Genomic DNA, 22184 nt, shown 5'->3' on the forward strand with positions numbered 1-22184 from the left:
AGGAACTTTCTGGAAATGGAAACAAGATGCCTATTGATAGTGAAAACTGGGTCTATCAAATTTATGGTAATAGGTAATATCGCTTGAAGTCAGTTGCAATTCAAACACTGTGGGAACTACAGGAGATTCATTCATAACAAAAACAAACAAGCAAACAGAAAACAAAGAAACAAGGAGATGGGAATACAGAATGACAGTTTGTTCCCAGATCCTGGAACACAACAACATACTTTTGCTTAATCATTAGTGTATCAGTAATAATTAGTCATCACCATTTACTATTCTGGTCCAACGGGTGAAGTTTCTTTTTTTTTTTTTTAAGATTTTTTTAAAAATTTAATTTAATTTAACTTATTTTTTGGCTGCATTGGGTTTTCGTTGCTGTGCACGGGCTTTTTCTAGTTGCAGCGAGAGGGGTCTACTCTTCGCTGTGGTGCACGGGCTTCTCATGGCGGTGGCTTCTCTTGTTGTGGAGCCTTCTCTTGTTGCGGAGCACGGGTTCTAGGTACAGTACTTGCAGCACATGGGCTCAGTAATTGCGGCACGTGGGCCCTAGAGCACACGGGCTTCAGTAGTTGTGGTGCGTGGGCTCAGTAGTTGCGGCTCATGGGCTCTAGAGTACAGGCTTAGTAGTTGTGGTGCACAGGCTTAGTTGCTCTGCAGCATGTGGGATCTTCCTGAACCAGGGGTCGAACCTGTGCCCCCGGAATTGGCAGGCTGATTCTTAACCACTGTGCCACCAGGGAAGTCCCCAACGGGTGAAGTTTTAAAAAAATATTTTAGCTACTTGATAAATAACTTAAAGTATATAAAGAGATAGTTAAAAAAAATGTCATTAGAAATTTTAGTAAGAAGTTAAGCATGTTATATATTCTCTTGATTTAGAAGGTATGAACGCAACAGACTACTGAATAACTGTCATCCATGATTCTGGAAAATACCCATCTTGTAAATACTGATTAGAAATTTCAAATATATTTCTAATGAGTTCTACTTTATCATTACTTCTGGCTTGTTCTCTTGCACTTGCTTCTTCAAAACGCAATACCTCTAAAAATGTGACAGCTTCTAATGTTTTTTTTCATATAAAATTATTTATTTATTTATTTGTGGCTGCGTTGGGTCTTCATTGTTGCACACAGGCTTTCTCTAGCTGTGGTGAGCGGGGGCTACTCTTCATTGCGGTGCACAGGCTTCTCATTGCGGTGGCTTCTCTTGCTGTGGAGCACAGGCTCTAGGCGCACATGTGGGCTCAGTAGTTGTGGCTTACAGGCTCTAGAGTGTAGGCTCAGTAGTTGTGGTGCACGGGTTTAGTTGCTCCACCACATGTGGGATCTTCCTGGACCAGGGCCTGAACCTGTGTCCCCTGCATTGGCAGGCGGATTCTTAACCACTGTGCCACCAGGGAGGCCCTGATTCTAATTTTTAAAAAATTGATAATGCAGTCTTCTTTACTACATAATTACAGATTTTTTTTTCATTTTTTAGATTTATAAGTATAAATTAGAATGGTCAATCTAACAAAAATTTTCATTTCTATATTATCTTTTCCTTTCAATCACATTTTTATACAACCTGCTTTCAGCGTTTGCCCATTTATGAACCATATCAAGTAAATTATGGTGCACAAACATAACTAAAGATGAAAGAGTACTGTCACACATTCTTTCAGCAAATGCAGTGCTCCAGGTTATTGTTGCCAAATATTGCATGATGAAGTCCTTCTTGTTGAATAAGTAACTGGAAGAGAGCACCCTATTTCCTCTTTGTCCTCAGAAATAGATTGTTCATTCATTGATTCCTGAATTTGCAAAAAATTCATCTACAATATTATCATTTGAAGACTCATAATCTGACTTTTGCTTATACAATCAATTTCACCATCATCATTAGTATCTAGAATGCCATGGTCTGTCTCTTTATATTCATCTGCTGATTCATCTAATAAGTATGAAATGTCTTCCTCTGTCAGTTTCCTTCTCTTTGTCATTATGGGAGAAAATGAGAAATTCTGAATTATCAACCTGCATCCAATAAAAGTAATAATAATAAAGAAAAAGACTACAAAACTTCTTCTTGAAAGATAATACAATATTTTGATGGAAGGTACTTCTCCATGGCATTGCTACATGTCTTATGATGGCTTTTATCCCAGAATAGCTTTTCAAGAATGTTTGTATAGCAAACAGACTTGGAAATACACTGTCTTCCTCTTAGGCAAAGGTTCGGTAGAATTTCTTGTAGCTCCCTTTATAAGACTGGGGTTACATAAGCTCAGGGTTCCTCAGCTATAACACAAATTCACTGCATGTGCAACGCCCACCCGGACCCATCTCCATATTGCCCCTGAGGGACTTGGGAGGCAAAGGGAAGTGATACAAACATGCAGCTCATGGGGCCAGCTGTGCTGTGACTAATAAAGTCCTTTGTCTCATGTCTTCTTCCAGCATCCGTAAAAGTATGGCAGGCTAACTTGGTAACTGGTGAGAAGGGTAAAATTCTCAGACTCTTCAGTTCTTGATATACTTTGGACAACACAATAAGAAAATTGAAATGTTATGTAACAGTGATGATTTAGGTCACTTATTGCAACATCCTTCTGTGTGATCCCCTTATCCCTCCATCTACATATGATTTTGGTCTCTTCTAGCATATTTGGGAACAACTGACAAATACCAATAAAATAATTTCTAGGATAATGAAATAGGAAAATGTTTCAAGAAAATAAGATCACCAAGATTCATTATACATCTTGGATTTATAATAGGCTTCAGTAGACTCATGGTGTTTGCAAGACAGAATGAATTTTTTCTATCTTAAAAATGAGGAAACTTTCTCTTTGCTCTTTGTAAGAACAACAACAAAAAAAAAGAATTAAAAAAAAATCAATCCTTACCAAAGGAAATTAATAGACCAAGATTGGGTCCAAATGACCCTGATGGTATAGTAAAGATTAAACCACCCTTGAAAAACTCTTTGCCTTTTATCATCACCTCTCAGATCCTGTTCATCCTTTAGTACCTAATTTCTCCTTCCTGGGAGCCTTTGTAAACCACTTCTGTGGAGTCTGATATGAAGTCTGGTAGTTCACGAAGTACTTGTCCTATGCTGCTTTGCAAGATAAACCATGCTTTATACTCAGTCCTTTACATGGGTTAGTTGGTGGTGATTTGTTGAATAGAGAAATGAATGAAAGAAATGAGTGGAGAAATGAGTGTGATGTCACAGAGGGGGGAACTAACACAAAAGTAGAAAAGAGGAGAAACAAGAAGAGAGATGAGGGAGGCAGGTAATTTACATATCTTAGTCAAAAGAAAACTGATTGAATAGCTAATTTGCTCAATATACTGATTTACAAAACAATGTATTTGTTTTTTAAACTCTTTATATGGTTTCCAAAAATACTAGTTTGTAAATTGGACAATTCGTTAAGGTTTATTAAAATCAGAGAATTAATCATTTGGTGAGCTCATGACTGGGTAAATTTGCCCTTGAAGTTAGGCCCAACAAGGTTAAATTTTAGTAAGAAGCTACAAGTAAGCACTCTAGATTCCTGGAAATTTTTAAAAAAATAATGTTTGAGAAAGAATCTTATGACTGTTGTTTTGGTAGATTGGAAATGATACGTTGTAGGCACAGAATACATGATGGGATCAGTAGAAAAGGCATGAAATTAACTCAGTGGAAATTAATAGGACTACATCCAACAGACATGAAGGCAGAGTAACACCAGGCTCTAGGGGATGGACTGTAAAGGCACATTCTTAAAGGGCACAAAGAAGATGGCTCATATCAGTGATTCCCACCCATGACTGCACGTTAGAATCATCTAAGGAACTTTAGAAACTACTGGGTCCTATCCCAGGTCAACTGAAACTGGAGGCAGGAATGTGTTGAACTAAAATTATTAGGATTATTAAGTAAGAACTATAAATCTAAATTTCTCAGACCCTAAATTTGAAATAATTAAATTGAATTTTGGAGTTAAAATGTATATAACATAGAGTGCCAAGACACATAACCAGTGTGACAAAACTAGGACCAGAATACAAATGTCCTGATTAGTCAGCCAAATCTTTCTAGTCCATGTGCTGCTCCTGTGACTGGGCAAGGTAGTGCACATATAAGGGAGGAATATTTTTTAAAATTAGAAACGGACTTCCATCCATTACCTCATTTGATCTTCTCAGCAAATCTATGACACAAATAGGACAAGTAATAGCCCATTTCATAGACAATAGAAATTAGGATAAGAGGGGTTAAGTGAGTTGTCCATGTGAAAGAGCCAGGACTCACAACCAGATCTTCGAACTCTCAGGGCACCAAATCCTAATCATTCTCTAAGAAATGTGGAGATCACCTGGTTTTTGCCTTACCCTCTCAGTCAACTTCTTCATGTCTGAGAACAAATACACTCTTCTTCAAGGAAAAACTAATGTCTAATGTGGAGTTCTGGGGTATTACAAAGCAAAACAAGCTCTGAGTTAGAAAAGATAGGGATAAAAGCTGAAAACAGTAAGTTCTCTGATAAGATATAAAGAGAGTACTTCACAGAATCTAGGTGTTTTAAGTCAGTGAGTCTATATTTAATATGCTTTAGACTATCTGGTTAATGTCTGATGACAATGAAACAAACAAGTCAGGATGTGTTCTATTGGCCTTTGCTACGGATATAGGTAGAGAGTGAGATGCTAGTAGAGAAAAACATTGAAAAAGCTCCAGAAAATCATTTATAGAGCACGAACTATGCAAAATAATTAAGAACAGAGCCTAAAGACAATAATGAAGGAAGGGTTAGGGTTATTTTCACTTTTCACTTTCACTGTTTGATGTTCAAGTATAATGTAGTTGGGGGCAATGATAGGATAAAATTGTTCACTAATGTTAAATAATTAACACAAGACCACTTTGGATATTTATATTAATAGTGCTAATAGTGACAGTATACTCTCTCCAGCCTTTCATCTGAGATCAAGGTTTGTTAAAAGCCCTAAACAAACTTTATAAACAGTTGTGTAAGTGGAATTAGAGTATAAAATTAAAAAAAGATCGACTGAGGCATTTAATATCACTGAGCAAGCTCAAGACAACTAGTAATGCAACCAAGGGACACGCCAACACTCTTCTTCAACATTCACAAGGAAGAAAACTAGATCAAAGTTGCTTTATTAAACTCCATGTACCAACAGGTCAAGGGCATATTTTGACAATTCTAAATATGATTCAAGAATTCAGTGTCCTGTTTATGACTCTACTTCTTGCCCTGCTCAAGGTAAATATGGGATCTCATTGTTAGTTTTCTTCCTCTTCACTTAGTATCATTCACTAGGTACTTACTTATAAAGCATTCCTTACTCATGTCTTCATTACTCTCAACATTAACAAGTGGAGTATGTGGAATGGAAAGAACACGGAGTCACTAATCAGGACAATTGAATTCTAGCCCTCGCTTTGCCATATTTGGCTATTCGTAAATTCCTCTGTCCTCCAGACTTCTTATTTATAGGGTGAGGGGTTTTGACAAGGGTCTCTAAGAGTCCTTCCATTTGTAACATTACCTAAAATGTGAGATCCATGGCAGCAGGGACCCAATCTGCTATATGCCCGAGGACACTGTCGAGATATGGCAGGGATTCAACAAATATCTGTTGTATACAATTACATGATTAAATCAGGGTAAATTGTTTGAAAGCAACTATTCATAGGGTGGAAATTTTTTAATGAAGATAATTTTCTTTAAATTCCTCCTAGACTAGAGTCTACTAAGTAAGACTTTTAAAATATGACCCAGTCCAGCACAATCATTAAAAAAAAAAATTAAAAAACTGAAATGTGGGCTACCCTGGTGGCGCAGTGGTTGAGAGTCTGCCTGCCGATGCAGGGGACACAGGTTTGTGCCCCAGTCCGGGAAGATCCCACATGCCGCGGAGCGGCTGGGCCCGTGAGCCATGGCCGCTGAGCCTGCGCGTCCGGAGCCTGTGCTCTGCAGCGGGAGAGGCCACAGCAGTGAGAGGCCCGCGTACCGCAAACGAAACAAAACAAAACAAAACAAAAAAACTGAAATGTAGAGAGGTTAAACAATGTGCCCAGAGTCATGTGCCTGGTTATCAGGGAGGATATGACCAGAACCCACCATTTCTGACTCTAAATCAGATACTGTTGTACTATATCACTTTCCATCATTTAAAACTAGGCATATAATAACTTTCAGCTGAAACCTGTATGCAATTGGTTAAAATTAGGTGCACAAAATGAAAAATTCCCAAATTAGCTTTTTATGTAAAGGCTACTTCAAAATGTGTGTAACAGACACTACTCCCACCAACTATATATTAAGGGTGTAATACCAATATTTCATTTTATAGTTAGATTAAGATCTTAAAAAGATGTAATGCATTATTACTCTGAGATTTCACCCAGATATGCTCTCTTAAAGAGAACAGAAAGCATTTCTTATATGTATTATATTTTTCAGAAAGATACTTCAGAAAGTGTTTTGTAATATATACACTCATTATCTTCACAATACAAAACAAGCCCCTTTTACCCATAGAATGCACTGTTATTGATAGTGTTTGGAACAGGACTATAAAACACATTATCAAGCAAGGCAGTTAGGCAGTCTGACTACTTATCAGCATCAACTATGAAGCTGTCAGACTGACCTCCAAACACTGAGGAGTTCAATAATACTAAATTCATCTGCTGGTGAAGCTGCATTCATTATGTAATTTCTCAATGATACTTTCCCTATGTCACCACATTTATGAAAAATCTGACAGCACTGTGAGAAACGATCTTTGCAGGCTGAAGGAAGTCTTACATTTTTAAATTGGTCATCACCTTTTGCCACAAGGTTGCAACTCTGTATAAACAGCCCACTGGTTTCAGCACCATTTTCTTCATTTTAACATAAGCACAGTCATGTTTTTGCAATTTAACCCTTTGAAGATGACCCCATTATTGGAAAATATACACATTTTAATACTGACTAACACAGAATACAGACTCTGTATTTTGGGACAAGGTGGCGAAAGGAGAATGTCTAGATTGTTTCAACCAAGATCCCTCATGAGAGATTCATGAGGATATTTCCGTTTGCCCTCGATGCGAATATACAGAAGGTAGACTAACATTAGAGCAGTGGGAAACTTGGCAGAACGGGCTAGGACAGGGTTTGTGCAAAACCTTTTTCCGGTTTCAGTTTGAATGGGTTCCCAGGAAGTGTCAAGTTCGAACAAATCCAAAATTTTACAATGCAGCTCAGCCAAAACTGCTGAGATTCACCTGATTCTGGGTCAAAACCGTACAGAGCACACTGCGTTTTATTTGGTGTAAAGCCAATTTGACTGAACCTTTCAGGCAACTTCAATGAGAGGCTTATAGCCTTGGCAAGACCAAAAATGAACCTGGCTTGATCTTTGGTTTTGAAACAGCAAGTTCTGGCTTTATAAAGAGATAAAGGCAAGTTTTACCCAGCTTCAAGATTCTTACAAATACTTAGAAGAGGCACTGCAGATAATTAACTGTTATTTGGCCACATTTACATACTCAAGTCAGTTATTTCCTCAGCTAAACCAGGACACTTTAGTTAAATACATTAACACTATTGGGTCCATATACTCCTAAGTGCCCCAGAGCAGATTCTGGTGTCCTAACGAAGAATAATGGTCCTTCTTCAACAACTTATGTGCCTGTAGACTGGCTTGCACACGTAGTAGGGTGAAGCACAATCAGTGTTAGATCCATAGTGGGAAGGGAAGGAAATTGAAAGTAAATCCCCAACAATCAGTGTCTAACAGTAGACAGGTGAAATCAGAATACGCAGCATCACTTAGTAATTTCCAGAGACATACTGGCATACTCTTGTACTCGTGGATACCAAGATCTTGAAGGTCAACTGGTATGCAAACTTCAAGTCTGGTACCACTAATATTAGCTGAATGAATCCTTTAGAGATGTGCTTAAGCCTCTAGCATTTTTTAAAAAATAGAAATCATATTTCTAACAGTTTTCCTGTGTCTTGTAATTTTTCTCAGATAGGCAAATTTGTGCATGTTTTTCTCCATATAGCTGCAAGTTAGGATTTATCCTGTAAATTATGTTATCTCTGTAAGTATACCCTAAAAATACAAGCTTTGATTGTTTTAAGTAACTTTGGTTTGAGAAGTTGATTAAACACTGACAAATTGCAACTACACAGTTACTCATTTGCTCTCAGTCAACACTTTTCAAAATTTTGATTACATCCTCCCAAAATAATTTTTAAACTGTGTATTTCCTTTACTCTCCCCACTTCCATACACACATTTTTAAGTTGTCAGAATGTTTTCATCATAAGTTTAGGTAGTTGCAAAGGATGAAAATTCTGGAATGTAGTAAATATTGTCATTTTCAAATAAAACTTTTATATTACTCATATAAACTTATCCAGTGAACTTTAAATCTCATTAATTTGTTACCACCATTTATCCACTTCCAAAATAACAATACCATCCGCTTTAAAAGACAGATTTTATATGATTCCTTTTCCCTTTGAACTTATTTCAAATCTGTTTTCCCTCACCGACTTTTATCCTAATATAAAATATACTTATGCTTGCAGGCCTGTTTATTGGTTATCCTATCATACTTCATCCTTCTCTGTAACAAAAATGTATATATATACAGAGAGGAAAAACTGATTTTTAAAACTCTCTGTGACCATAATGCTCTAAGTGTTAAACATTATTATGGATTGAATTATCATATAATTAATATTAGGTATATTAAAATTTTTGAGAAAAAATTAAATGTGAAATGTCAGAAAACCTCAAGGCTTCCAAATGTATATCTCTTACTGGGATGGATATAGATTTCTCTTCTCCTGTACTCAATTAGCTCATGTATCCATGGGTAAATGCTAATTTTGTTTCAATAATACAGGGTTCCTTTTCTATTTCTATTTTTTGTTTCTATAGATTTACTCACTGAGAAGTCTTGTTCACATAAAAAAGTATGTGAGAATGAAATTAGTTTTGTTATAACATTGTCACTCAATTTCTTGAATGCCTTCCTAGTTTTATAGCAAAGATTACACAGTGATCTGTCATCAAAAATTAATTTAAATGATCTACCAGCTCGATTAGGTCCTCTTTCAATTTTGTTGAAAGCAAAGAATTAAAAACCACTTGACTTGCCAAAGGATTGTAATGTAGTTATTAAAGTCATTCACTTTCCATTTCTGGAAGGTAAACCCAAAAGGCTTTACTCACCAAGACTTAAATGACTACAACTGTTCTTTTTTCACTTAGAGATATTTCATTGAACTTAACACATGCAAAAAATAAAAATCTCAATTTCAATACCATTCTATCAGAATAAAATTTTAATATATTTATTTTATCTCAGCATTAAATATATCTGCATCCAAAACTTAAGAGCTGCAGACTGGCAAAGCCAGTCCTCGCTGTCAAACCAATCAGCCAAATCAGCAGTACTTTCTGGCAGAAAAATGTCTAACTTCATTTTTCAATTCTATGTAATGTGTTGATGTGTCCTCGTGACAACCGTCTCACTTTTGAATCATAATTCTAAGACAGATAAATAGATAAGGCATGGAGCTGGACCAGAGTTTGTCACCTGGATGAAATAAGACACTGTGGCTTTCAATGATTTCTTTCCAACACATCTTAGCTTTGTTTTCTGGAGCTATACATTCTCTGATTATAGTAGGTGGTGGAAGAGGTGAAGTCATTAAATAAAACTGTCTTTACTCCTCCTCAACATCCATCAACAATACATGTCGATTTCAGAACAACCCATTCTCAACACCCCATATGCCTAATACAACCCTTTGTTCTTATCAAAAATATATGGATGACTAAGAAGGACAAGAAGCCTTACCTTAGTGACCTGAGTAAAGGAGAACATGAAGGCACCCAAATCATAAACTGCCCCTTGTTTGGCACCCTGATGTGCCTGGGGGAATTTGCCATCATGGGACCCTGGATGGGTGAGAAGGAGGCCTTTCTTCTGCAAAGTGTGAGGAAGCTGATTATGAAAAGTAAGAGGGCCTCTTCAAGCAGAGCTATTTTAAGAGAATGTGCAGGTAGTAGCTGAGGATATAAAAATGGATTCTCTTAAACCTACTTGTGTCTTGACTGCCCCTTGGAAGATCTTTGTGTACTCCTAGAGGTACTGTGCTGTACCTCACCAGTTCTGTTTGAGCCTTCCTGTCAGGGACAGCATTAATCATTTCGTTGTAAAATTAAAAAACAAAAAGTGCTGTTGGGCTTCCCTGGTGGCGCAGTGGTTGAGAGTCCGTCCGCCTGCCGATGCAGGGGACACGGGTTCGTGCCCCAGTCCGGGAAGATCCCACGTGCCACAGAGCGGCTAGGCCAGTGAGCCATGGCCGCTGAGCCTGCGCGTCCAGAGCCTGTGCTCCGCAACGGAGAGGCCACAACAGTGAGAGGCCCGCGTACCACAAAAAAAAAAAAAAAAAAAAAAAGTGCTGCTAACGTTTCAATTTCCTTTGCTTTTTGGTAAAATGTGTCATAGATACAAATGAGTACATAAAACATATACATAAAGAAAATGACAGTTTTTATGGTTTTAGTCATCATTTTCCTGATTATGAATGAAGCTGAATATATTCTTACATGTTTCTTCTTCAACTGAAATGCCTGCTTATGCCTTTTATCCTTTTTCTTTTTTCTTTTCCTTTTTTTTTTAAAATCTGCATTGTTTATCTTTTTCTAATTCCTCTGTTGGCAATAAGATTTGGATACAAACTGATTTGGATACAAACTGCTAGTCAGTTATATCTTCTGCTACAAATGTGTTCCAAGTGTGGCTTTTCTTTTCATTCTTTTTGTGTTGTCTTTTGATTTATGGAAGATCTTAATTTTGATGTGGTCAAATCAGTCATTTCCTTTATGACCTATGTTTTCAGTGCCCCTTGCCTCACCCCTAGAAATCCTCCAAAGTCCCAAGGTCATCATGATACTAAACTATACTTTGTTTTAAAGCCTTATGGTTTCATCATTCACATTTAGGCTTTCACCCACTTTTGCATCTGAGATAGGGGTTCAATTTCATTTTTTTCATACCATCTATTAAAAAGTCCATCCTTACTCCTCTGATATGTGATGCCAGATATGACAGACATCAAGTTTCTATGTACACATATTTGTTTCTGGATTCTCTATTTGATTACATGAACCTATTTATATATTCCTGTGTCAAGACTACACTATCTTAATTTCAATAGCTTTAATAAGGTTATATGTATATTAGGAAAACTCTCCCCACTTCGTCTTCTTCAGAAGTATCTTGACTATTCCAGAGTGTCTCCTCTATGAAGGCTTGAATTTTTTTGTCAGACATTTTCCTGTATACTTTGTATTCTTTGTTACTTTTGTATTGATATAGTAACTTTAATTACATTTTCTCAGCGATTGTTGCTGGAGTTAGAAGGAAAAGGGACTTTCATATACTGGTTTCTATCAAACCTGTTAAACTATTTTTCATAATTTTACTATGGATTCCTAGAGCTTTTTATAGAAACAATAATATTACTTGCAAATAATGATAGTTTTACTGCTCTGGTTAATACCACCAACACAGTGTCTAACAGAAACTGTAGAATGGGGCATCCTTTGCTTATTCCTGGTCTTAAAGAGGGACTTTCAAAATGCTAAGGTGAGGTTTGCCAGAGATTTTTTTTTCACATGACCTTTATCAGATTAAGGAAGTTCTCTTCTATTCTTAGTTTTCTAAAAGGTTTATGAGGATGATAATGATATCATAGGAATAACTCTTCTTATTCATCTATTGGGATGACCTTATTAAATTTATTTCTCCTCAATTTGTCACTATGGTGAATTACACTGACTGATTTTTTAATTTTAAACCAACTCAGTTCCTGGAATAAACTCAATTAATTGTTGAATTGGTAATTTGTCAGTGTTCATGAGTAATTTTCCTTTTTATTCCTTCCAGGATTTATTTTGCTAATATTTTGTGTATAATATTTTTGTATCCATGTTAATATGTGAGAAGTTCCTTAATTTCCCTTATTTATACATTCCGTCTTGTTTTGTCTCAAAGGTTGTGCCAATTCCTAATGAGTTGGGCATGCCCTTTCTTTTATTTTTTGACCTGTGAGTTGTTTAGAAGTTTACTTTGAAATTTCCAAAAGTCTATGGCTTATTTCATTGTTTTTGAATCTTACAGCTAGTTATAATCATGTCACTAAATTCCAGTCCATGGAAATGAACAGAAATGATATGTGCAAATTCTAGTTTTCACTAAAGGCAAGTTACATACATACTCTCCCTTTCTTTCTTTTGTCTAGTTACAATATTAATCTAAGGGCTGGATTGGAACAGGCATCTTAGATCAGGAGGCGGAAGCAGTATATTGAAGATGGTAGAGCAAAACAACAAAAGAAGCCTGGGTTTCTGACACCATACCTGCCATAGACACCATATATTTGGATTGTTAAACAAGAGTGAAACTAATTTCTATCTGACTTAACCCATAATTCTTTTTGGATTTCTCTTAACTGAGGTCATGCTAACTCTAACTAATACAAAGGTATTGAGAATCTAAATTATCATGGCATTTATGGAAATGAAAATAAAGACAGATCTGAGGTGCGATATGACAAACAGAATTTGTATCTCCAAGCTGAACAGCCTTCCCTTCCTTTTCATTTCCTAAAATGACCCTGACTTCTTATTGTACTGCCTATATCTCCTCTTCTCCCTTGACCTCCCACTTACTAAGTTCACTAGTGCCTTTCTATAAACAAGGGTAATCACTCTAACCTTGCCTTTCTGGCACCAAACTGTCCCAATTCCTAATTTTCCAAGTACAGTCCTAAAGTTGTATTACCTCCACATGCGCTTTCCCTCTTCCTACTTGCAGGCTCCCACCACTCCACTCCACGTTGCACACCACCACTCCAGCTGTACTCATGCACACCACATTCACCACGCCACAACCCCTGACTGAAAATCATTAATGACTACTTATTGGCTAAATAGCCATGCTACTGCCTGTCACCTCCCAACCTCGCAATGGACACAACAGAGAATGCAAAGCAATCACAGCAGTGCTCTCCAAAAGAGCAGTCCAGAATCCTTCCCAAAAGAATGTTTCAATAGCCAGTACTGACCAGTAGGAACTGGCACTCAGGAAGAAACGCACTTGTATCCCTGACATAAAATATCAAATCTAAACTCCTTGGTTTGTATTTCAAAACTCCGAAGTGTCTATTACTCTCTCAAAGTTTTACAGACAATGAGCCTATAAGAAAAAAAAAAAAAAAAAGATGTGAAAGCCTTTGAAATGGGACAAAAACTTACTGGGTATCTTCAATGAAAAACTAGTTTTTGCCGCGCGGACCCTTCTGGGTTTTTTGATTCTACAGGATCTCTGTATCAGTCATTGTCTTTGAGCAATTCATAACTCTGTGAGTTAAAGATGACTGATTGCTATGCAAATGATTCTTGTACATAGACATTAAATAAATTTTGTCTGGGGAGGTTCAATTGATTTCCTTCCTCCACTATGGAAGAAGCCAGTTTTGCCTCTATTTTAAATTCACTTCAGTACTCTATTGCTCTTTGAATGTTCCTTTAAGTGAGTTGTAACATCTTGCTCATTCTCTGATTAATTAATGAGTTAAACTCATTTGTCATGAGTTCATTTTATATTTGTATGAGAGTCATGATTTCATGATTTTACCTTAAAAATTTTTTTTAAATATCCTTTTAGCTAACTCTTTTTTCATTATTGCCTTTAAACTTTCATTACATCCCCAATATAGAATGACTTCTCTGGCTCTTTCTACCTGACACTACTGATTCTTCCCATTTCAGAGAGGAAACTAATCTCCATCATGTCCTCAAATTACAAAAGCCAGGCTTTTCCATGATGAACCTAGACTGTAATGATGTTAATTTATTTTACAATTATTGTTTCTTTGTAATGCCTTCTACAAAATGCACTGTTTCATTCACATGTTGTAGACAGTGCATATTTATCTTACATCATTAATTCATTTATATGGAAGCAACTTCTCTCCTCAATTAAAGTGCAAGTTCCTTGAGAGAACTGATCACAATTCCTTTTCCTTTTCTCCTCTTCACTGTCTACCTAGTACCTTAGTGCCCAATAAATATCCACTCTGAGTCCCATCCATGGCCCACGAACTGGGGCTCTCAACCAAGATTTTTTTCAGGTAATCACTTAGCTTTATTTGGGGAATCAACCTACTATGTTTTGGCTGAAGGTGGTTCCTTCCGAGGAGAATTCACACTAAACTTTAATGAAGATCATGGGAGCTTCTGTGAAACACCAAATAAAGTGTAACACTGATCAGAAAGGCTAGGGAAAAAAGAATAAATTGATATGCTTCTGGGTACTTTTTTCCCTCAACTATCAGTACTGTGTATACCTATATTCCTAAGAATAGTCTATGTGAGGATTATATACATTCAGTTCAACATTCATTCTTTGATTTTACAAATGTTTATTGATTGTCAACTCTATGTTAGAAATTTTTTGCAGGCCCTGGGGATGCATTTGTAAATAAAATGTAATTTCTATTCCAAGAAGCTTACCTGCTAGTGAAGAAGGAGAGGGAAGTATTGAGAAAGAAAAGGGAAACAGACACAACTGTGACCTAAGCATATAGATAATTGGTGACAAGCCAAATCAAGTTGCTCATTATGACAAAAAAGACCTTCTTATTTTCAGGTATTATAACTACCAAACCTTTAAAATTAATCTATTGTAAATACTCCTAATGGAATAATGAAATTTCAAATTTTGCAGATCTGTATCACCAGGACACATACCCTACATTCAAAGCCTTACATACCCTAATACCACCTAAACCAAATGAGAGACCACCAACATTTTTCTATGGTTTAAGTGCTAAGTTGTGAGAGACTAATAAATGGTCTTGAGACTGCTTCCAGCATATTTGATTTTATGAACTATAAAATACTTTACCAGCTGAATAGTCTACCAAGTATATTAAATCCACTCTTTATAATGCCATATGAAGTCAAAGGATTTCATAACATTTGAGCATTAACATTATTACTGAATATTTTCATTTTTCATTCATTATTACTGAGGTTTTACTTATGATAATTATTTCAAATTAAAACCATCTTGAGAAAACTGCCACTGTAAAAAACCTAGTTCATTTAACCAGCTTTATTTTTCTCATGATTTTTTATTTTTTACCTTTATTCTTAGGAACCCTTAGAATAAGGCATTTAAGATTTTATACCATAGTACTATGTTAGTAAAGAGATTATGTAAATAAAAAAGACCAACAAATACTAATAAAAGTTATAGGCTTCTTGTTGTTACTGATAATTTTCAGCTTCACATGACATACTAGTATAATCAAAATGATTAAATAAGAAATAATAAGCAATCACGTAATGATAATGATAACCTAACCCTTGTTTGGTCCTAAATATTTTCACATATATTTTCTCTCTTAATTCTCACAACAGTGTGATAAAATATGTTTAATTATATTCACTTTTACAGATGAAGGGATCAAGAAACAAGCGATTTTCTAAATGTTGAAGTGGTATTTTGTATACTGAACCCAGGTCCTCAAACTCAACATTTCTGTTTTGGTTCATACTTTTAAAAAGAGCATTTAATTTACAAGCCAAATACTGTTGGCAAGACACTTTCTAAGGATAAGTAAAATATATGTGGAGGAACACTAAACATTTTATTCACTTACGATGTCATCATGCTGAAATTGAGAAAGTCAGTGTACTTTCCCAATGGCCTGGTTAAATCTAAGGAATAGATTATTTCCCAGCTAGGGTCTGCACACTGTCGATCAAAATCACTTGCTTACACAGGACCAAAATACTCTCTATTCGCATCTTTCCTTTCCTCACACTCAAAATATAAATATTTTATTCTTAATTAGCCTTATTGTTTAAAAGTTTCTTATTTTTCACCTGCTCATTAAAAACATAAAAAAAAAAAATCACCACTAGACCCAAGTCACTCAATATTTTGTGTTTTCAAAAGTTTTAAACACAAAATATGCATATTCAATATTTGCATCATACTCTCAATATAGCTTTAAATACCTCCCCCTGTATATAACAGCATGTCAATATTTTCTTTTTGAAAATATGACTTTTAATGGCTGAATAATATTTCATCGTAAGGTGGTACCATAATTTATTTTACCATTCTTTCAATTCACGTGGTTTTTATTATAAAAATCTTTACTTATAAAGTAATCTAACCATGTTTTTTAAAACTTGAGAAACAGAGAAAGGAATGATATCACAGCCCTAATTCTTGTCTAACAAGTCACTATTATAAGATTTGCTTGCTTCTATTCTTTTTCTTATACACCTATCATCATATGTTATCATTAAAGTACACGTAATTATATATCTTGAATTTGTTTCCATTTAACATTATATAATAAACCTTTTCCAAAATCTTTGTGTCATGCTGGGTGGAAATTTCACACTTTATCTAACCATTACTTTATTGCCGAACAATAAGTCATCTCCCCTTTTTTTCTATAAAAATGTATATCATTTTCCAATAAATATTGCAAGCATGTAATCTTTACATATTTGCACTTAAAAAAATGATTTCCTAATACCAGATTCCTGCAAGTAAGATTATTGAAAAAAAGGTTAACCAGCTTTTATCATTATTTGGATATTGTAAAAAAAAAAAAAAGGTTGACTGTCTGCCCTTCAAAGTATAAATAGCAACCTGATCTCAGTTTCTTATCAACTAGTCCTTTTAGTGATTGGGAAATACAGAAACAAATAAGCATAATTACATTTAAGCTAATTATGTTTTCCATAAATTAGTGCATAAGGGCATCACCTGTCTTGAGAGAGCAGTGACCACTTAAATACACACAATTTTTTTCTTAATTCTTTTTTTTTTTTCATTTAAAAAGTTTGTATCTACATACCTTTCTGGTATAGTTTAGCTTACTTTCCCCTTTGAATCTTAGATGTAGTTTTAGAAATGCTTTCCAGAACTGCTTCCTTTGGGGAGTGCTCTGAAATCCACATCAGGACACAGCAGTAATCCTGATAGAAGGAGAAAGAAAATACCCCAACTTACCGTTTCTAACTCATGTACACGGTCCTGCAAATAAAGCATAATACATAATTATTAAAACAAAGCTATAAAAAATCATTTCAAGTTTACTTAATTTTTAGATTTTCTATTTATTCTCTATGAACAATAACATTTTAAAAATGTAAAAAATGAAAACTCCTACTCAGGATAATCTCTCCAATAGAAAAATAGCCATAGAAGAATCACTTTTCTCATCTCAACTAGTGTTAGGACTACAAGGTTTAATTTAATAGTAAATACCATAAATTCAGACATAGTTACTAAGTGGAATAGATTTTATCACTTTTGCATTGGTAAACTTATTTATCTATTTAGCAAAATATAACTATTAGATCTGAATATATGAACCACTAGACAATAGTAGTGATTTAAAAAAGGAATTTAGCACATATACCAGCTCTCAATTAGGTATACAGCACAAAGTATGCTCTCACAGGAAGTAAAGTTCAGACATAAGAATGACTTCACCAATTAAAATTAATAAGTACACTGTTAATTGAGACAAGGCAGGAGAAGTAAATGAGAAAGATATGTCACATGCAGCCAATCCTGAACCCAGATAGGTCTTCAATACCTATAATATCTTAGAAGGTTTCATAGAAATACTGGTTTTAAAAAGAGTCATTGATAATATCGCTTTAAAAGCTAAATGATTAAGAATGGTTTCATTCTCAATCCAACAGCTGTGTTCTCAACTCTTCCCAGAGCTAACAGCTACATACTAAAAGTTTTTACCAAAAAAAAAAAAAAAAAAAAAGCTGACTTGAGAGAGAGAGTGAAAATTCAAGGAAGTGCAAAGCCATCCTTTTTACGAGGGTCAAGGCCATTTTTCTTTCTATTCTTTCATTTTAAGTAGTTGGAGGATATATATAAAATCTGGATTTTTAAAAATTAAATTGTGCTAAGAGGGAAAGGAAGGAAAATGGGGCAGAGGGCCATTCAGCTCAGATCTCTGTGACCGTACAGAGACTGACTGAGACCCATGACACTTAGGAGTGTGCCCTGCATTCTCCCAGCTTCACCTAACACGCAGAGGCCTTGCCTTTGAGGACTTCTGCAACCCAGCCTTCAACCCTCAGACTGCGAAACTGGGTTGAACATTTCTGCCCCTTTAAATATTTGGCTATGTGGGCACAAGCTAAATGAATATATTATGCAAAATCAGCCCAAAGCAGACTGTTTTTAGCAATATAATCTGTTTAATTACATTTTGTTGGCATACTTGAGAGAACCTCACCCTCGCCCCCATAATTTTCATAAAATAACTGCTATTTTATTGGTGACTTGTGTACTGTCACATTTGAGTAGCTCGTAATAAATGCATATAATGCCTCAAGGGGGCTTTGATCTGTTCTTACCAGGCATCTTATTCACAGTGCATCTGGGACAAAATCATTCAGCAAAGTGTTATCATCACTTGCAGACTGAACAGAACCTCATTAGACAGTCTTTGGGCAGTATCGCATTTATATGAACCATCTTGGAAGGCTGAAAATATCTACAGCCACTATTTGGGCCTTAAGTTTTCCCCACACCATGTACCTATGGGGCTCATAGTATTTAGAATTAGTATATTTTAAAAGCACACATACAGCTGGTTTGAAATCGGTGATATCGTATGATGCCAAAATAGTACAACTGAATTAAATTCCATTTTAATTCATAGCACACTGTTTGGTAAAGATAAACTGATATAATTTATGTATTAGTGTCTTCATTTTACTTAAATATTTGTTACAGGATTTTAAATATGCACTGTCATGGACTACATGTTTGTGTACTCAGAATTCATGCATTGAAACCCCAATCCCTAATGTGATGGCATTTGGAGATGTGGCCTTTGGGAGGTAACCAGGTCATGAGGATCGAGCCCTCATGGGATTAGTGCCCTTATAAGAAGAGACACAAGAATGCTTGCTTCTCTATCTGCTCTCTGCCAGGTAAGGGAATAAGGAGAAGATGGCCATCTACAAGCCAGGAAGAGGTCCCTTACCAAGAACCGAATCTGCCAGCACCTCGACCTTGGACTTGCCAGACTCCAGAATCGTGAGAAATAAATGTTTGCTGTTTAAGCCACCCAGGCTACAATAATTTGTTATAGCAGTCCCAGCTGACTGAAACATATGCCTAGTCTATAAGGCTAAAACGCAAATGGTCAAAAAATCTCAATTTTGTTAAAATATAAAGATCAATAATCTATTTCAATACAATTTACTTATGTCTGTCTATAATCTACTCCATTCCAAAATGGTACTGAGATAGCTTTCAATGAAAAATATATATGTTAAGAAAATGAGAAAATTAGGGAAACAAGAAATTCAGTTCATTAGCCTGAATTTAAATAATTCAATTTGCCAATCAACAACAGCTAATAGGATACCAGTCATTGTTGCCAATTAGTGAGCTCAGTCTAAATTGCTGTTTTTTTGGCCTTAATTGTAGGCCATAAATAAAAAGAAACTACTCCTAATCTTTATGAACTTATTAACTTGCTTTTTTTTTAACATCTTTATTGGAGTATAATTGCTTTACAATGGTGTGTTAGCTTCTGCTGTATAACAAAGTGAATCAGCTATCTGTATACATATATCCCCATATCCCTCCCTCTTGCATCTCCCTCCCACACTCCCTATCCCACCCTCTAGGTGGTCACAAAGCACCGAGCTGATCTCCCTGTGCTACGCGGCTGCTTCCCACTAGCTGTCTATTTTACGTTTGGTAGTGTATATGTGTCCATGCTACTCTCTCACTTCGTCCTAGCTTACCCTTCCCACTCCCCATGTCCTCTAGTCCATTCTCTATGTCTGCGTCTTTATTCCTATCCTGCCTCTAGGTTCTTCAGAACCTTTTTTTTTTTTTTTAGATTCCATATATGTGTTAGCATACAGTATTTGTTTATCTCTGTCTGACTTACTTCACTCTGTATGACAGACTCTAGGTCCACCCACCTCACTACAAATAACTCTTTTTATGGCTGAGTAATATTCTATTGTATATATCTGCCACATCTTTATCTATTCATCTGTCGATGGACACTTAGATTGCTTCCACATCCTGGCTATTGTAAATAGTGAGGCAATGAACATTGTGGTACGTGACTCTTTTTGAATTATGGTTTTCTCAGGTTATATGCCCAGTAGTGTGATTGCTGGGTCGTATGGTAGTTCTACTTATAGTTTTTTAAGGAACCTCCATACTGTTCTCCATAGTAGCTGTATCAATTTAAGAAATGTATTGTGAAATTTAAATGGTTGAAGTTGACTTCTTTTTTGGCAGACAAGATTAGTTACTATAATTCTGTATATAAAAGAATTAGGCTACTGCAAATCCCTATTCTCTAACAAAAGAGTTGCATACTTCTGCTCATGTTCTTATCATTAAAATAGACAATAACTTAAGCCAATATTGTGGCACTGATACAGTCTATGAAAACACATGCCAGTATACGTCCTGGAATGAATATATAATTATACCAAAATATATGCTCCCTATCCTCTCCCACTCTTACTATAACTGCAACTGTAGTGTTTTGTTGTTGCTGTTTAACCTTCAATTTTCATTTCAACAGACTTTATCTTCAAGCTCGGCCTGCAGGTTCAGTACTCTCCCTCCTCTCCCATCACACACACACTCCTAAGGTTAGATCCCAAAAAGAAAAGAATTGCTAGGATATTGAAAGGGGGGAGAGTAGGTGAGAGGAGTAGAGGAGGAAGACAGAAGTAATGAAGTAATGAAGACACTCTCAGTATAATCATGAGATTTCAGGTGGTTTTAATAAATCAGTGGTTCTTATTTTTGTAGCCATGGACTTTGAGAATCCTTTCCCCAGGAAAATGTACACTATACACAATACACAGAATTTTGTATATACTTTTAGGGGAATTGCAGACTCTCTGAAACCCACCCATGGGCCTCCAAGTGCTTTTACTCCAAATAAAAACACTTGAAATAAGATGTAAGAATTATTTTATTAGACCAAATAATTTATTTTAAATAAATTATTTTATTACACCAAATAAACTATTTTATTAGACCAAATCTATTTATTTCTCCTGTATGAAATATTTCTGGATAACAAGGAAAGAAACAATGGGGAGTGGAAGGTTAAAAATTGGAGGAGAAATTTCCTTCAAATGTTTTGAAGAAAAAAGCTCTCAGGGAAAAAAAAAATGTTTTATCGTTACCAGGTTTTTTGTGATTGGAGAGTCCCTTTCCCACTATTTTTTAGTGCTATCTAAGATGGGGAAAGTCTAAGAAAAACCTAAAATGGCAACAATTATTTTAATGTTTACTCTTAAGGATTATACATATAGTCACTGCATAGTCCTTGAGTAACAATGAAGAGTACTAGCTATTATTATCAGTGTGAATATTACATACCATTTCTAAATGAAAACAATAATGCTAGAAATCACATTTTAATTTATTCTGGGCTTGACAGATCGAGTAAGGTGAGTTATATTTTTGGGAAGGACAATAGCACATGCACTATAAAAAAATGTATTTTAACTTTTTATCATGAGGTTAGTAACCTGTCTTGAGCTGTATATATTCCTTTGCTACCTGGTCACAATGGGGCATACATTAGAGTTTATGAATAAACCAAAGCAAATTCATTAGTATCACTGGAGATGGGAACATATTTGTAGGCTGTTGGGAAATGAACGCTAAGTGGAGAGTTGGTATCTGAATCCTTGGTCATTAACTGTTTATTTGACTCAACTGAGGCAATCAACTAGCCACATTGATTCATCCATCCAATCTAAGAGATGAAATAGAGGCTCACAGGTCTGAATACTCAGAGTTTTCTCCCCCTGATAAGTAGAGCTGTACAGGTCTAGTGACTTTATCACAATGATGCAGCATTTTCCAAGAACGCTTTAAATACATCCATTAGCATATAAAAAAAGTACAATACTGGCGTAAAAGTATAATGAAAGTCTCTACTGCTTCCAAGTCTAAGAAACATTACAAGATAGACTAATTCTGGAAACTTCTCTGTACTGAAGGGCCATGATGAACATATA

The 22184-nt window shown here is 35.6% G+C and overlaps 1 protein-coding gene across 4 annotated transcripts in view; it reads right to left on the reverse strand.

Annotated features, from left to right (window-relative positions):
* CEP128 (centrosomal protein 128) overlaps positions 1-22184 on the reverse strand; it is a gene marked incomplete at both ends in the record, with an annotated part of 391525 nt that overhangs the window by 36899 nt on the left and 332442 nt on the right. For 3 of the 4 annotated variants that reach the window (XM_079700920.1, XM_079700919.1, XM_079700917.1), the window contains one exon: positions 17140-17163. In XM_079700920.1, the coding sequence (XP_079557046.1) occupies positions 17140-17163 (24 nt within the window). Of the gene's footprint in view, positions 1-17139; positions 17164-20727; positions 20791-22184 lie in introns of all 4 variants that reach the window. The other variant, XM_079700918.1, reaches the window with a different exon arrangement.

The sequence above is a fragment of the Hyperoodon ampullatus genome (genome assembly GCF_949752795.1).
Source record: "Hyperoodon ampullatus genome assembly, chromosome: 3".
Taxonomy (NCBI): domain Eukaryota; kingdom Metazoa; phylum Chordata; class Mammalia; order Artiodactyla; family Ziphiidae; genus Hyperoodon; species Hyperoodon ampullatus.